Source organism: Sinocyclocheilus grahami, unplaced genomic scaffold, assembly GCF_001515645.1.
Source record: "Sinocyclocheilus grahami isolate Dianchi unplaced genomic scaffold, SAMN03320097.WGS_v1.1 scaffold175.1, whole genome shotgun sequence".
Classification (NCBI taxonomy): Eukaryota; Metazoa; Chordata; class Actinopteri; order Cypriniformes; family Cyprinidae; genus Sinocyclocheilus; species Sinocyclocheilus grahami.
In genome coordinates, this window is record NW_015505354.1 from 1768936 (window position 1) to 1784224 (window position 15289).

The following is a 15289-nucleotide window of genomic DNA, read 5'->3' on the forward strand; positions in this document are numbered from 1 at the left end:
ACAGTAGCTGATTCAGAAGCGCCAGATTGTCATAGCAAAGTCAGAATTACCTCCTCTCCTAGGTTCACAAAACGTTCGTCCATAAAATGCATCACTGTTCTGTTGTAAGTAATCTGAAAGATTCCTAAATGCATCTACTTTCCAAAAAAATGGAAGGCCAAATAAAGTGCTTTTGCTTTCACCTAGAATCACACAGCGTCTCCCTGACATGGCTGCTTCAATACTAACTGCGGTTACTGAAACCATGCCTTCTTTCTTTGCGTGAACATTTGGGCTGCATTACGCAAATATTTCCACATAGTGACGTAAATATGTGGGGGCGTGTTAGAACGAGCCGTTTTAGGGGGGCGTGGCAGAGTCTTAACTTTGATAAAAAATATCTCTTTGGTTTTGAGACTTTAGTCTTTGCAACTTCAGGGATCTTATCTATGCACAATCAGCTTGTAACACTCCAAAGAGAAAGGAAAACTTGAAATTGCATCATATGACCCCTTTAAGTACTTTAAATAATTTCCAAAGAGCCTAACTCAGAGCTAACTGACATACTATTGCTTGGACAATAGCATGTCCTTGTGTCTGTTCAAAGGGATAGTTGACCCAAAAATGAATGAATCATTCAGACCGGTTTTGCTAACAGGATGAATCGATTCATTGAAAACATTTGGCTCAAAAGAGGTATTGGTTCATGCATCAAAACAACATCAGGTTAAGTAAATGGTGACTGATTTTTTCATTTTTGGATGAAAAACTATCCCTTTAAATAAACTCACATATGCTCCACAAAGTATTTGGTCACAAAAGCCACAATTTGGATCAGTCTGAATGAATCCCATTCAGTTACTGAATAACAAAAAAGAAGTTAAACTGAAATCTGCAAACAAATGAAGTGGAAACTTTCTTAGCCATTTTGATGAATTAAGTTTAACCAAAACCAACCCTAACGAAAAGAGGTTTAACCTAATATTTTGTTATGTAGTGCAATGACATTCATAAATTTAAGTGTATCTTAAGTATAGATACTTTTTTGGGTTACTGCCCACTTGACTGAGTTGCAGGCTGCTGTGTTCACAGACAAAAAGTAAAAATTCCAGTTTTATTTGTAGTAGTGCGCTGGTGTGTGGTCATTAGCTCCAATGGTCTAAGTAGCACAGGGGTCTAGGTGTGTGTATAACCTTGTGTGTTGGTCCCTAGGGTTTGAGTTTCTTTTAAATATCTCCCTCTTTACAGATAATTAATTCCTCCGCTACTGACATTAAACAGTACCACTTTTCGCCACTTTTAAAGGGCAAGACTTACTTCTCCTCCCAACTACTGCATTTCATACAACTATATCTCTTCTGCTCTCTCCATCCCTCCCATTCATTCTACTGCCTGTGTTTTTCTTACTCTCCTCCCTCTGTTCAGCCCACTAGCAAAGCAAGACATCAATCTTGTGCTGTCACAAAGTGTGTCAGGCTTTGACCCAGCTGGAGTGGAGCAGGAAAAAGGCCTTGCTAATATTGAGTTAGCTCATGCAGCATGTGCTGAAACTACACACACACATTCACTCACTCACTCACTCACTCTCTCTCTCTCTTGAGTCCTCAAAACTCATTTTGAATTGCCACTGTCTGACAGTTACATACATAGCCAACCAAACTAATACTGAATGTTTTTATGCAGGACATTACAGCCAAGGGCACTTACATATACTCTATACACTCCACCCCTATAATAAGAACAGAGCCTTCCCTCCCTCCCTCCCAAGGATAACATGAAATTAAAAAACTCCCTATTTCAAAGTATTGCAACATTTTACCTCAATATACGGTGTCAGAATATGAAAAATAATGATAACTTTGTTCAATTGTTCATGTTTTTAGAAAAAAATAGTTTTATCCACCTTTTTCTTCAACACGGAAGTAAGCCTATGGGTGAGACTTCCGGTTCATTAGCCGCTATAGGTAAATAACGAGGAGAATAACAACGTGCAGTAAACGGTAAAACTGTTTGCACTACAAACCAGTGTGTTCATAATTTCAGATAATACATTAAAATAATATGATAAGACACACCAACTTTCAATATCAAGCAGCAAAACAAACTGTTTTGCTCAGCTAAAAATAGCTGGACGCAGATGAAACCGGAAGCCATACCCATATATTTTCCAAATGGCCGCGCCCATTTTTACGACAAGAAAAAGGTGGATACTTTTGGGGAAAATGAGATTTAGGTTAATCAATACACTGGATTATTTCTATTTGACCAAAGTCTGAACTAGCTACGAATATAGCCATTTTCAATACAGATGAAAGAGAAATCAAATTAAATATCAATTTATAAATCACAGTTTTTACTATTCACTAAATATAAATGACCAGAAACAAAAAAAAAAATTATGTTACACTACCATGTACATTGCATTATATACAATTTTTGTGTAAAATGCTATAAAAATTGTGGTTTCTGAAAGTAAAAACTATGGATTACTAAATAATTCATGGTGAAAGAAAACCACAGTTGTTTTTTCTTAAAAAAAAATTTAAGCAGTCGCTTTTTTATTTTATTATTATTTTAAATTTTTTTGGTGTGTACCAATGAATCATGTAAAATATGACATATATTACAAAAATAGGTTCTCTGAGAAATTTAGGCAACCTGGTCTCATAAAAATACGTACTGTACCTCTGTGTACTTTTTGTGCAACATCGTTTTTACGTACCTTACTGCACGTTTCGCCGCAGTTTCAAAGAGAAATGTCCACTGAGTGGCGCTAAAACACGGGTTCAATATGTGAACCCTGGTATGTTTTTATTACGTTGATAGGTAAGTATTGCTGTGTTTTTATTATGTTGCTTCAGGTACGTATTGCGGCAGTTCAGAATTAAAATATCTGTGGACTGTCGCTAAAAGTTAATGCTCTATCGTGCTGGAAATATGCCCTACACCTAGGGCTGGGTATCGAGTTCGATACTTTTTAGGCACCGACCGAATTGCCGCGATACCATCGATTATCGAAAAACTTCTCGCCGTTCGGTACCAAATTTCGATACCTAAGGGGTAATCTCATCAACGTCAGTGAGCAAATAAGCTTGCAGCACTAGTGTTCGACTAGAAGTGGTGCGGCTCAGATCGATCAGTATTTTGACATCCGCAAGAGCGATTCGAACGTGTACGGAGCAGTCTGCTCTCTATAGCTCTTGTGGTACTGTAATACACCGATCAGTCTACACAGTCGGTCCGGGTCAAATCGAACACACCTACTACTGTAGTAAACACCGGTTTAGAGATTTGGCTCACACGTGAGGCTGTAGTGTGAATGCGTCCCAGCCCCCTTAGATGTAAGGCTATATTTACACTAGTATGTTTTTGTTTTCAAATGAAAACGATCCTCGTCATACCGGCGTTTCAGCTGCGTTTCAAGCTGGCTTTCCACTATCTCTGACAAACGACAGACCGGAAGTCATTAATTTCCCATGGAGAGTAGTGCGGGACTTGGGAGCTGCGTGGAGCTCCAATCATATGCAGAAGTCCATTCCTACTACACGTCCGAAAGCGCGTGTTACGTGACCATTCATGCACACATCATTCTACATAAGACGATAAATAAGATTTATATTCCGCTTTTACTCAAAACTCACTTTAAACCACCATCGAGTGTTTTAATAAGTTCTGATTGCCGTCTAATGTGTGTTTTGGCCATGTAATGTTGCTGAAATATGACTCAGAACAGCGATCGTGGAAGAGAGAACACAAGCAGACAGTGCTGGAAGCTGCTAATGCTCATCAGTAAATCAGTGGAAAATTAATAGAAATGATGAGTCTGTCTGAGCTATGCATTTTAAAACGAACACGCACTAGTGTAAATGTAGCCTATAACAGATGTATAAACTGAAGACTATTTGAGCTTTATTAAAACTATTTGCACTGATTTATTGTGTTGGTTACATTTTAATCCTTTGTGCAGTGGCTCAGGAGATGAGTCTTTGAGTCTGTATAAACATCAACAAGCTGTAAAATGAAACCAATATTTTTTTTTTTTAGATAATGCGATTTTGTTATAACTGATTTCATAAAATTGGTATCGAAAAAAGTATTGTTCAGGAACCGGTATCGAAGTCAAGGTATCGAAAAAATTACTACACCAACCCTAAACCTACCCGATAGTGTTAACAAATGCAAAACTGATATAAAAACGCACTTGTTGATGCAACCGTGCCATTTCAGCTTCCTAATACACAGATTTGAACTGTTTTGTCGAACCGTGGTTACACGGGATTCGAACCGGAGCTCCTCATCTCTCAAGTACTTCTCCGTACTCCGTGAGCTACCGAACAAACCTACCGTTGCTGAAAACCCATAGATATGAAGCTGGATATGTGCGGTGCTAACGTTCAGAAGCATCAGTTTTAAAATCTCCCAGCATATTAACACTGTAAAATAAGTCATAACATAATATTCTTCAAGTAATTGTGCAAAAATTACGCTTTATTAATCGAAACTCTGTAAATTTGTGTGAAAAGGAATAAAAGGTGTCGGAGTTTTACTGCCTCTAATGTTCATTTATTTTGGAAACTGCAGTGATATATATTTATTGGTACGTATTTCGCGTCTCGCTAAAAAGTGCCCCAGGTACGTTTATGCCATGACACTAGGTAGAATTTTTTTCTAGGCCTTATTTTTTTATTATGCTGAATGTTTAAAAACTGATTTTGTTTTTACACCAGTATCTTTAGAGCTAGTCCATCATTCTCTTTCCCTCTCCCTTTCTCTCTGTTTAGAAGTGCTCACCTTTCCAAGATGTCCAATCAAAGGGCCTTGCTGCCGGGGGGCCCGGCTTCTGTCTAAACACCCGCTGTCGCAGAGACGACCCTGCAACCTTTGGCATCATTTTGACAGACAGCCAGGTGACTGGTTTTAATATTAATATGTCCCCCATGCTGAGAGGAGATTCTATTTGTGTTCAGCTAAAAGAGAGCAGATGCTTTTTAAAAGTCAGGCTGCAGCCTTCAGTCCTTCACTGTCTCCTCAGGATGAACCGAAAAAACATAAGCAAGTATGAAAAAGAACTAAAGAAAAGTGTGCTCCTCACAGCTGTCAATTTATCATTCTCTCTCCCTCAAAAATTGACTTTCACTTTTACAGCATCTCATCCTGGTCCTGCCTTACTTCATTCTATCTCTCGACCCCGTCATCCTTCCTTTTTCCTCTTCGCTATTATTTAAATTCTCAGTTCTCTCACTTTTTCTGATACCTCTCTCCAAGTGCTGGACAGGTGTCAGGCCATTCACACTCTCTGCACAAAAAGGGTCCTACTGCACACTCACACTCAACTGCAAAGGTCACGGTAAAGTGCAAATAAAATACCAATCCTGCATTATTCAAAGGACACCTTAGCACTGATAGAAAAGGAGAAAATGATTTAAAGAGAAACAAATCTATAGTCTTAGCCTTATTAACTGGGAACACTGTCTTGCTCAGAACTCCAAAAGAGCTGTGGGACACCGTCACACTGATATAAAAGACAAAACTACTAACCAACACTGGAGGACTATACAATTCACCTCAACTTTTGAATGGTTGTGTCTCACAAACAAGTCAACTGCCTAGCTAGACAGCATGAACGGCATTATTAAAGTGTTCGCATGCAATCAACAGAAACAGGAACACATGCATTCAAAATCTGGTTCTCAAAAGTGTTTTTTAATAATAATAATAATAATTCCTTATGAGTTACAAGTATAGCTAACTGATTTGTTCACCTCACCAGCCTCACGACAGCCACAGAAACAGACATCTTTAGGTCGCAAATAGCTGTCCTGCTGATGATGGTGATGGTTTACTCTAGAGCTGCAATAGAGCATACATTAAACCTTCTCATTACACACAACACTGGCAGCTTTAAGCCTGTTTGTTAGACATATAGCTAATATTAGTGTACTTGTACAAGATATATTCTATAGGTCTTTCAACATGCTTGGATTGTCTTGGATTAAACTGTGCTAACACCGGATAAATACATACTGACTCTAGAATGGAACCAATGCACTATTATGAAATCATTTCTAGCCCAATAGCTTAAGAACAGCTCATCAGCTGAATCTGTGTATAGGACGACATTACTACCACCTCAAAGAATTGCTGACAGGTACTTTACGCTCCACTTCCTCATTCACTGACACTTCAGGTCTGCCTTACTGAGGAGCATTCAAGTTGAACTTTCTGAAGCATGAATTCTCTAAACAGACTGAACATTTGAAATGTTCTCCTTAAAAGATTTGATCTAGAGTAGACCATCATCTTACCTCATACTGCTCAGCCTCGATCAGCAGTTTGGCTGTTGTTATTCTGGATTCATAAGGCAGGATGTTGCTCTAAAACAAAGAACAATACAGTAAATATTAAAGGTAAACTATTCAAGGATGATAAAAGTCTTGATGTGGGCCAAACTTCCTCCACAGCGATATGAAAGACTCATTGCCAGTTATCGCAAACACGTCATTGCAGTTGTTGCTGCAAAGCATGGCACAACCAGTTATTAGATTTTAGGGGGCAATTACTTTTTCACGTAGGGCCAGGCAGGTTTGGACAGCTTTTTTCCCTCAATAAAAGAAATCATCATTTAAAAACTGCATTTTGTATTTACTTGCATTATCTTTGTGTAATATTAAAATTAGTTTGATGATCTGAATCTTTTAAGTGTGACAAATATGCAAAAAACTAAGAAAACAGGAAGGGTGCAAAAACCTTTTCACGGCACTGTATTATTTTTTTTTTTTACTGTTTTTGACAAAAGACTCTTATGCTCTCCGAGGCTGCATTTATTTGTTCGAAAATACAGTGAAATATAAAAATAATGCTAAAAACATTAATATAATTTAAAATAAATATTTTCCTATTTTAATATTTTTAATATTTTAAAATGTAATTTATTCTTCTATTGGCAAAGCTGATTTTTAAGCAGGCATTACTCTAGTCTTCTGTGTCACATGATCCTTCAGAATTCATTACAATATGCTGATGCTCAAGAAGCATTTCTCATTATTACTGAAAACTGTTTTGTTGCTTAATGTTTAATTAATTAGCATTTATTTAATATATCAATCTTGTGTTTGTACCCATGTAAAAGTCTTTACTGTCACTTTTGATTTATTTAATGTGTCCTTGCTGAACAAAAGTATTAATTTCTGTTCTTTTAGTGTACATTGTACACATCTACTGGAGCATGTCTATGAATAAAATGATGAAACTGACTAATAGTTTGTATGTTCAGTTACATAAAGACCTTCACTCATTAAACATCAAACAAAGTATTTGAGCAGAAGAATTAAAGTTGACGTCAAAGCTATTGTCAGTAGTAATCGATGGCATGCTTTCGATAAACCTTCTCATTTTTTATTCACAACATTGCTTGAATTTCGTCATGACATTACTGCAAATAATACCATTGTTTGAGAACTACTTGAGGACAGAAGAAGCCAAATATTGTATTTTCTACTAGCAGGAAAAGGAAAAAAACATCTTTAGATGTGCATTTGACTAATTAGCCATTAAATAAATAAAAGTTCTGGTTGTGACTGATTTTTTTCAAGGTCTCAATGAACATTTCAATTATCCATCTTTACAAACACTATCTTCTCTTTCAATATATCATCACACCATCAAGGCCACTTAATCTCTTGCATTAAATGTAGCCTGTCTGTGATGTTATCAAGCTCATTTTTGTATTGTATATACTAACACAATCTCTAGTCTCTATACTGAATAAATGGTTTTTAAATCAGCTTTGTAAAAAGAGTTGATGAGAGGCATATACCTTCAAACAGGCATATACTCTCCTACCTGCCAAGACATCGCAAAGCTGCATCTACATATGACAAATTTATGTCTAGTGCCAAGCAAGTTCCCTGAAATTTTAACCAGCAGGAAAGTAAACAACTTTCATAAATTCCCTCAACAAGTCAGTTCAGGTGAGGCTTGTTTTTCTGTGGTATCTTCAGCATCGTAGAGTCCTACTTAACAGATGAACTGCGCAAATTCATTTAGGCACACGGAAATGAAAGTATGTCTTTTGAAAAAGCATGAAACGTGTAGCCTTAAGCAAAAAACAATGTTTTTAAGAGTCGCAAGACTGTCAGCGGCGAATCGTGGTCACTTGATGAGGGATCTATGCGTGTGGCCCCAGAGCCAGCCTTGCAGCAGACTGCCACAGCCTTGGCCTGGCATTGAGAAAAATTCAAAGGTAAAATAAGCTAGTTTGCTTCCTTTCTTCCCTTATCTTTCCCAGACTAAAACCTTTTTAAGCACAGTACTATTTCCTTCCATGCCATCAGAAAGAGGTCAAAGGAGAGGTCACGATGCATCCTATCTTTATTTCTCCGTTGCCTTTGGAACACAAACACCTGTGCACACACCTTATTCTGATCTTTTTCTTCCTCCATGTCATGCTCTGTGCTCGCCAATGACTCTTCCTCTTTCTGTAGGCTAGGTAACCATGACGACACTCTTCTTCAGGTACTTACGCCCCTCCTGCATAAAAACATGATAAAATAAATTTGAAAGAGCCTCTCCTCTAGGTATGATGATTGTAAAAAATACAGGTACATGCCTCTTTCAGGAAAAGGTATAGGATGAGAGGAATTAGGATGTAGAATAGAATGACAAGTAGTAGGATGGGACAACAGGAAGCTCTATAAGAAGATGGGTAGTGGTACAGGATGAGAGGAAGTGAGAGAAAGTATCATAATCGGTAGTGGCATGAGATGAAAGGAAGCAGGATAGGATGAGAGGACGTAGTAAAGGATAAGAGGAAGTAGAATATGTTGAGAGGAAGTAGGTGAGAAAAAATAAGTTAGGATAAGAGGGCGTGATACAGGGTTTAGATAAAGTAGTACTCTATATGAAGAAGAAAAGAGGTAGGAAATTGCACGGACAATAAAAAGTGGTAAAGGATGAGAGGAGGTGACAAAGTAAAACAACAGGTAGTGGTATGAGGAAGTAGAATACATTGAGAGGAAGCAGAATAGGATGAAAGGAAGTAGGTCAGGGTGAGAGAAAATGAGATGAGGAAGTGATAAAGGATGAGAGGAAGCAGTACTGTGTATAATGCAAAGAAGTACTGTAGAAAATAGCATGAGCAATAAGAAGTGGTAGACTAAGAGGAAGTAGCAAAGCATGAAAGGAAATGAAAAAGTAGGATAACAGGTAGTAGTGGTACACAAGGAAAGAAAGTAGGATTAGAGGAAGTAATATAAGACAAGAGGAAGTAATATAAAATGCAAGGAAGTAGTAAAGCATAAGAAGACACAAGAATTAGCATGAATAAGATGGAGCAGGATAAGAGAAATTGGTAAAGGACAAGAGGGAACAATATAGGATGAGAGAAAGTAACATGGGATGAGAGAAAACTGTCTAGGAACAGAGGAAATAGGATAGCATATGACCAATTAGGAAGTAGAATAGGATTACAAAAAGCAGAATAGGACAACAAGACGCTCTATAAGATGATAGGAAGTGGTGTAGGATGAAACACGTGACAGAAAGTAGGATAACAGATGGTGGTATGAGATGAAGAAGTGAAGGATAATAGGATAATGAGAGGAAGTGAATATGAATAGGATGAGAGAGAGGAAGTGGTACTGAATGAGAGGAAGTAGTAAAGCATAGCAAATAGCATGAATAGGAAGATAGACAGGATAAGAGCACGTGGTAAAGGACAAGAGGGAGAAGCATAGGATGAGAGGCAGTGACAGGATGAGATGAAAAAGTACAAGCCTGAAAAAGGGTTGAGGTTAGAGGACACAAAGAAACTCAAGTTAATGACTGTTGAGTTAAGTTTCGCTGTCAGCTCTCTGAAGGGAAATGGAAGTGTCTTCTGAAGTGAAAATACCCTTAAATGATACAAGAGCTTTAAGCTGCAGACTTAAGCTCAACTCAGAGGGTCGCTCAAGTTCAGCAGAGGTACTGGTCTTATATCTGTTTGCCCCCTAGTGGTTCAGTGAGGGACTGCATCAACGCAGGTGTGTTTGCACTAGTACTAAATCTGTCCCACATCGAGCCATATTCAATAAGCTTGTTCTATTAATGGCTTGTAATTCATTAGCTGTGACCTAACTCTCTCTCATCTGCCATCTTTATCTATCCCTCATGCAAAAACAAGCATACACGTCTTTCTTACTCACTGGTTCGCTCACACAATTTCTATCTGTGTCTCCTTCTCAGAAATACATGACTCAGCTCTCTCAGCTTCTCCACCTACACTAATTATGACTGCATAATGACCCACTGCTCAGAACGCTGCAGTGAACAAGTGAGACTTGGAATTCTGGGTAATTCACTCCGCAGTTTTCCTGTCGTACCTCAGTTTTCTCTATGCTGAACAGGTAGCTGGCCATGAGCTGGAGAGCTTCAGGGTTGTGCTCATCGTACTGTAAAGCTTTGTCGAAGGCCTCTTTGCAGCAGTCAGCAGCACTCTCCTCCATGCTGTCAAACAATAAAACAGTTATAAAGCTATTTAAAGCCCATAAAAATCAGTCAGTTATTAAACTCATTGACACCAACCATGTTTAGGTACATATTTTTCTGTAAAAAACTGTGTGCAATTTTTTTTTCCAGAACAGGATAACAGCTAATGATATATGGTAAGAAATATAGGATGAGAAGAAGCAATATAGGATAAAAGGAAGAAGGGTAGGATGAGAGGAAGTCATGCATGTTAAGAACATATAGGATAAGATAAGAGAAAGCAAGGATGAATGAGAGGGAAAAGGAAGCAGTATATAACAGGAGGAAGCAGGATGAGATAAGGAAATTGTAAGTATATATGATAAAAGGATGATAATCCAGCCAAGAATAGAGGAGGTACAAAAAATAATAGTACCAGAGAAAGTTGTATAGTAAGGTAGGACAAGGTAAAGTGGTAAAGGTTGTGAGGAAGGTATGTGTATTTGTGCAGCCCCCAAAAACTAATCAAAAGGTAATTTGAAAACTTTACCAATCTTAGATTTTACCCATTTGTCAGCAAGAAGTTTTTAATAATTTAAAAATGTTTTAAATAATTAAAAAATTTACTATGACCACTTTTTCTTTTATATATTTTAGTAAGTACAGGTCAGTATATATATATATATATATATATATATATATATATATATATACACACACACACACACACACACACACACACACACACACACATATTTCAAAGTAACATACATTGTGTAGCTTTGTCAAGGTACAATGTCTACACCCAAAAAAAAATTACAGGTTTGACCAATAACTGAACTAAACAAGAGTTTCCACAGCACCCAGGGGCATCAACACTAGTGAAGAAAATGTTATTTGTTAGCACACACTCTTTTCTGCTCTTGATTTTCCAGTTATCGCCTCCAGCAAACATAACAACAACCCCGATACACACACAACCATACAGTACATCAAGAGGATAGGCACAGAGATTAACTGTACTTTGCTAGAGGCTACTGCTGTACCTTCATAATGTACACCGATGTGTGAAATGGTATGGTGCTTACTTATTGTCAATAAACCTGACCTTTCCCTCAAGCTTTGAATTTCAATCTCAGGGTTTAAATGAAGTCATGTCGTGCCAAGATCCTCGACAATCAACACTGAGCGCATCTCCAATCCAAATCTCTTTTTCATCTCTCTCCTACCATTACTCCAATCCTGAATTCCCAACCCTCTCCCTCTTTCTATCCCTCTATCAACCAGTCTGTGATTAGATCTTTTCTGCAGGCCTCAGAGCAGATGGGCTCCAGTCTTCAGCATCCCAGGTGTGTATGTCTGTCTGTCTCTGTGTGTGTGTGTGTGTGTGTGTGTGTGCGTGTGTTTGTCATATCATCTCATCAGGTACAGAAAGCCAAAAAGGTGGAGAAATGAAAAGAGTAAGAAAGGCCAGAGCAAACAAAGATGGGCAGAAGCTGAACAAGAGTCAGCATATATCTGTGTAAAAAAAAGAAAGATATTTACCAGAGATCTGTGAAGAAGATCTCAGCGATGGAGCAGAAGGCCATAGACACGTTCTTTTTTGTGACAGCACACTTGGATGGAAATGCAGCCGCTCCAAACGCACTAGCCTATCAGGGCACAGAACCACACATGACAATGAGTTATAAATAAAAAAGTTATAATAATAATAATAATAATTCACCAAGTCATTGTTGACTCACCTTATGTTATTGTAAACCTGTCTAATGTTATTTTTAACAAAAACAAACTGTTCATCCTAGTGACCACTGGCTCTCAAACTCCAATAAGAACAAAAATCACCATAGAATCATGCACTATATTCCAACATGATAGCTGTGAGTGATAAATAGACCAAATTTAAGTCATTATTCACTGCTTGACCGAGACTCTCAAAATATAAATGCCACCTGTTCATCACACTGCTATCCTATGGCTTCATATATATACCATAAAAAATGTATAATATTTGATGGTGAAATATAATATTTAATATTTATAATAATATATAATATAATCTATACTATTTTTTAAATCTTATAATATTATCATAATTTTTTTTAATTAATTTATTATAATAATATTTTTTAACACACATGCAAGATTTTTAGTAGATATTCACAGTTAGAAATTATGATACACGCAAATTGTCAGCAGTGATTCTCCAGGGTCCTCAGGGTTGCAAAATAACAATTTTTTTTAAGTATTATTTCAATTAAAATGTTGTTATTAACAATCTTAATGGTATTATTAATATATTAATCTAACTTAATTAAAATGATTTTAAAAACATGCAAAAACATACAGAAAACATATTTATTTTATATATATTTCCCTCCCATCAAGTTTTTGTTTTGTTTTGCTTTTTTTTTTTTTACACAGTTCTTGACATTTTTAGAATCCCAAAATAAATTGTGTTTAATTCATATGTAAACATTCCTAGTTTCTGTTAATAAAAAAGAAGCCAATGAAAATTAAATTTAAAAAAAAGCTACAAATGAAAATTAGCCGGCCTTTGAATACTGTGTTGGCCAATGGTAGCCCTTCAAGACAAAAAGGTTGAGAAGTTGAGAACCACTGCCCAACAGGATTTCATTATCTGCTTATGTTTCGTTGCCCTCTAGTGCTGAAAGATTGAACTGCACACTTAACACTGAATAAATCCTGGTTCCTCTTTGTTCAAACTAATTACAACTATCCCTCAAGACAAGTCATTTAGACCACTAAGGATGTGCATCTTAGGCTGCCCCAATGCTCAGAGCATTATGCACAGCATCTGAATCCAATACACAGTAATGTATGCAACTTGAGGTTTGTGTGGTCATTGCAATTGATTACAGTTTGCTTTGATGTAAAACAATGTCTGTGACCAGCTGGTTTTCAATAGCTCTCCACCTACAGGAACAAGACACATCTGCCCTTCTGTCTTTTCCATTCACCAGTCCTGTGTAGACAGCCGCAAACGGCGCACACAGGCATACTATGAGACCAGCTCAGCATAACTAAATGCCTCCTGCTATTATGTCAGTGCTAATTCTGTGCCTTCCAGAAAGCATGACTCTGATTCAGCAGCTAACTTAGTAATCAATCCAAAGAAAGTGCTGTCCACTGGGAAAATGCACCACAATCCATTATTCATTAGCCAAAGCTCTGAGGGGTCTAAACAAAATGAAAATTCTGTTTAACATCTGGTCTCAGCTAGTTTCTCTCATTTTCAGGGTTCTGTGGAACTTTAAAATAGATACATCACATATCACATCTTCTTTTACTGTGTTAACCTGCTACAACTGTACATATACTGTGTTTTGTTAAAAATACTATGTGGTTTATTCTGGCTATAACTTACTGACTCATCTTAGTTAGTGATGGGTAAATGAAGCCTCATGAAGCACTGAGGCTTTCCTCTGACTGTTTCGGGAAAAGATTCAAAGCGTCGCGAGTGTCAAAAACAGCCATCTGGTGGTTAATAAAAAATAAAGTGGTTAATAAAAAATAAAGCAGCCAAAAGCCTGTGAAAGACGCTCCGTCGGACGAAGCAGCGACCACAAATTCCATAGATCGACTCATGTTACGTGCACAAATAAAAGCCTAACAGTGTGTGTTTGTTTGTTTGTTGAATTTCTGTCTCTGATCAAATAATTTACCCATTAAACTGTGGCATTAAATGCCAATATGAATATCAATATGATGTAATAGAACAATAATGTACACATATATGAATTGCATATGCCAAATATGATTTTTTAAATGAAATAATTTGTATTCTTCATATTACTTGTATGACTGGTTATTTAAAATGTAATTGAATAAGTCTGAATGAAAACTTGTAAAGTAAGGGGTTTCGAACATTCCGACACGCGCACGTGATTGGACAGAAAGCGAGACTTCGTTTTTCGTTGGCCACGTGATTCTCTGAAAACAATACGCGCTCAGGTGTCTTGACATTTTATCCTACCCGTCAGATTGTAGACTTTAAAAAATCCCAAACTTTTGAAAGGTAGCATATACAAATGTGTAAATAAAACAATCAAGTGAATCAAAAATGAATTTAAAATGCATGAACTGTGTATCAGCGGTGTCTTGCCTCACTGGCGTGTTTGTCCATGGTGTTAAGCATGACCTCAGTTCCTTTAAGGAAGTATTGTACAGCTTCCATGCCTGTGTGAATCTGCCCCAGGTACATGTACTTACTGTGGCCGTCCTCTGGACTGAGCTCCACAGCCTTCAGATACACCTACACCTCTGTCAAGGACCGTAACACTCAAATACAATCATTCTCTCTTCAACAAAATGCAAAACAAGGATAAGGATAAACATTCAAGTGATTTCTATATCAAAGACCATTAAACTGTGGTAGTACAGTATGTGTAAAGGATATCTGTTTAGCTTTCTCTATTTCTCCCAGCTCAGTGCAGATGTTCCCTATCATGTCCAGGATAGTCAGGTTAGTGGGTTCAATATCCAGCGCTCGCAGACAGTACAGCCTTGCCATGTCAAAGTCAAAGTTGTCTATACACTCTTCAGTCTGAGAGGAACAGAGAGTGGGTACAGTACAGTCTGAAAACAAGCACTAATATTTCATTTCTATAAAATGTGCATTATAGAAAACATATTACCTTCTCCACATAATTCAGCTACAAAATGCACATAATTCAGCTACAAAATGTGTTTATTATGAATAAGTCTAGGTTAAGCACAGGTATGACAAGTTTGACAATCCTTCTTCAATAAACTCAATGAATCAGATGACATGGATAATGTAATGTTTACATGAAACCGTTATTGTCAAAGCAAGCAAAGATGACCACCAGTGTCCAGTCTATAG

At 37.3% G+C, this 15289-nt stretch overlaps 1 protein-coding gene across 3 annotated transcripts in view; it reads right to left on the bottom strand.

Annotated features, from left to right (window-relative positions):
• Nucleotides 1–14985, bottom strand: part of LOC107593733 (probable assembly chaperone of rpl4) — a 77295-nt gene extending 62310 nt beyond the window's left edge. For all 3 annotated transcript variants that reach the window (XM_016283587.1, XM_016283588.1, XM_016283589.1), the window contains exons 1-6: nucleotides 14843–14985; nucleotides 14549–14698; nucleotides 11968–12074; nucleotides 10338–10461; nucleotides 8394–8508; nucleotides 6285–6353 (exon numbers count right to left, since the gene is read on the bottom strand). In XM_016283587.1, the coding sequence (XP_016139073.1) occupies nucleotides 8464–8508; nucleotides 10338–10461; nucleotides 11968–12074; nucleotides 14549–14698; nucleotides 14843–14956 (540 nt within the window). In that variant the 5' untranslated portion in view covers nucleotides 14957–14985 and the 3' untranslated portion in view covers nucleotides 6285–6353; nucleotides 8394–8463. The remainder of the gene's footprint in view (nucleotides 1–6284; nucleotides 6354–8393; nucleotides 8509–10337; nucleotides 10462–11967; nucleotides 12075–14548; nucleotides 14699–14842) is intronic.
• Nucleotides 14986–15289: the final 304 nt, after the last annotated feature.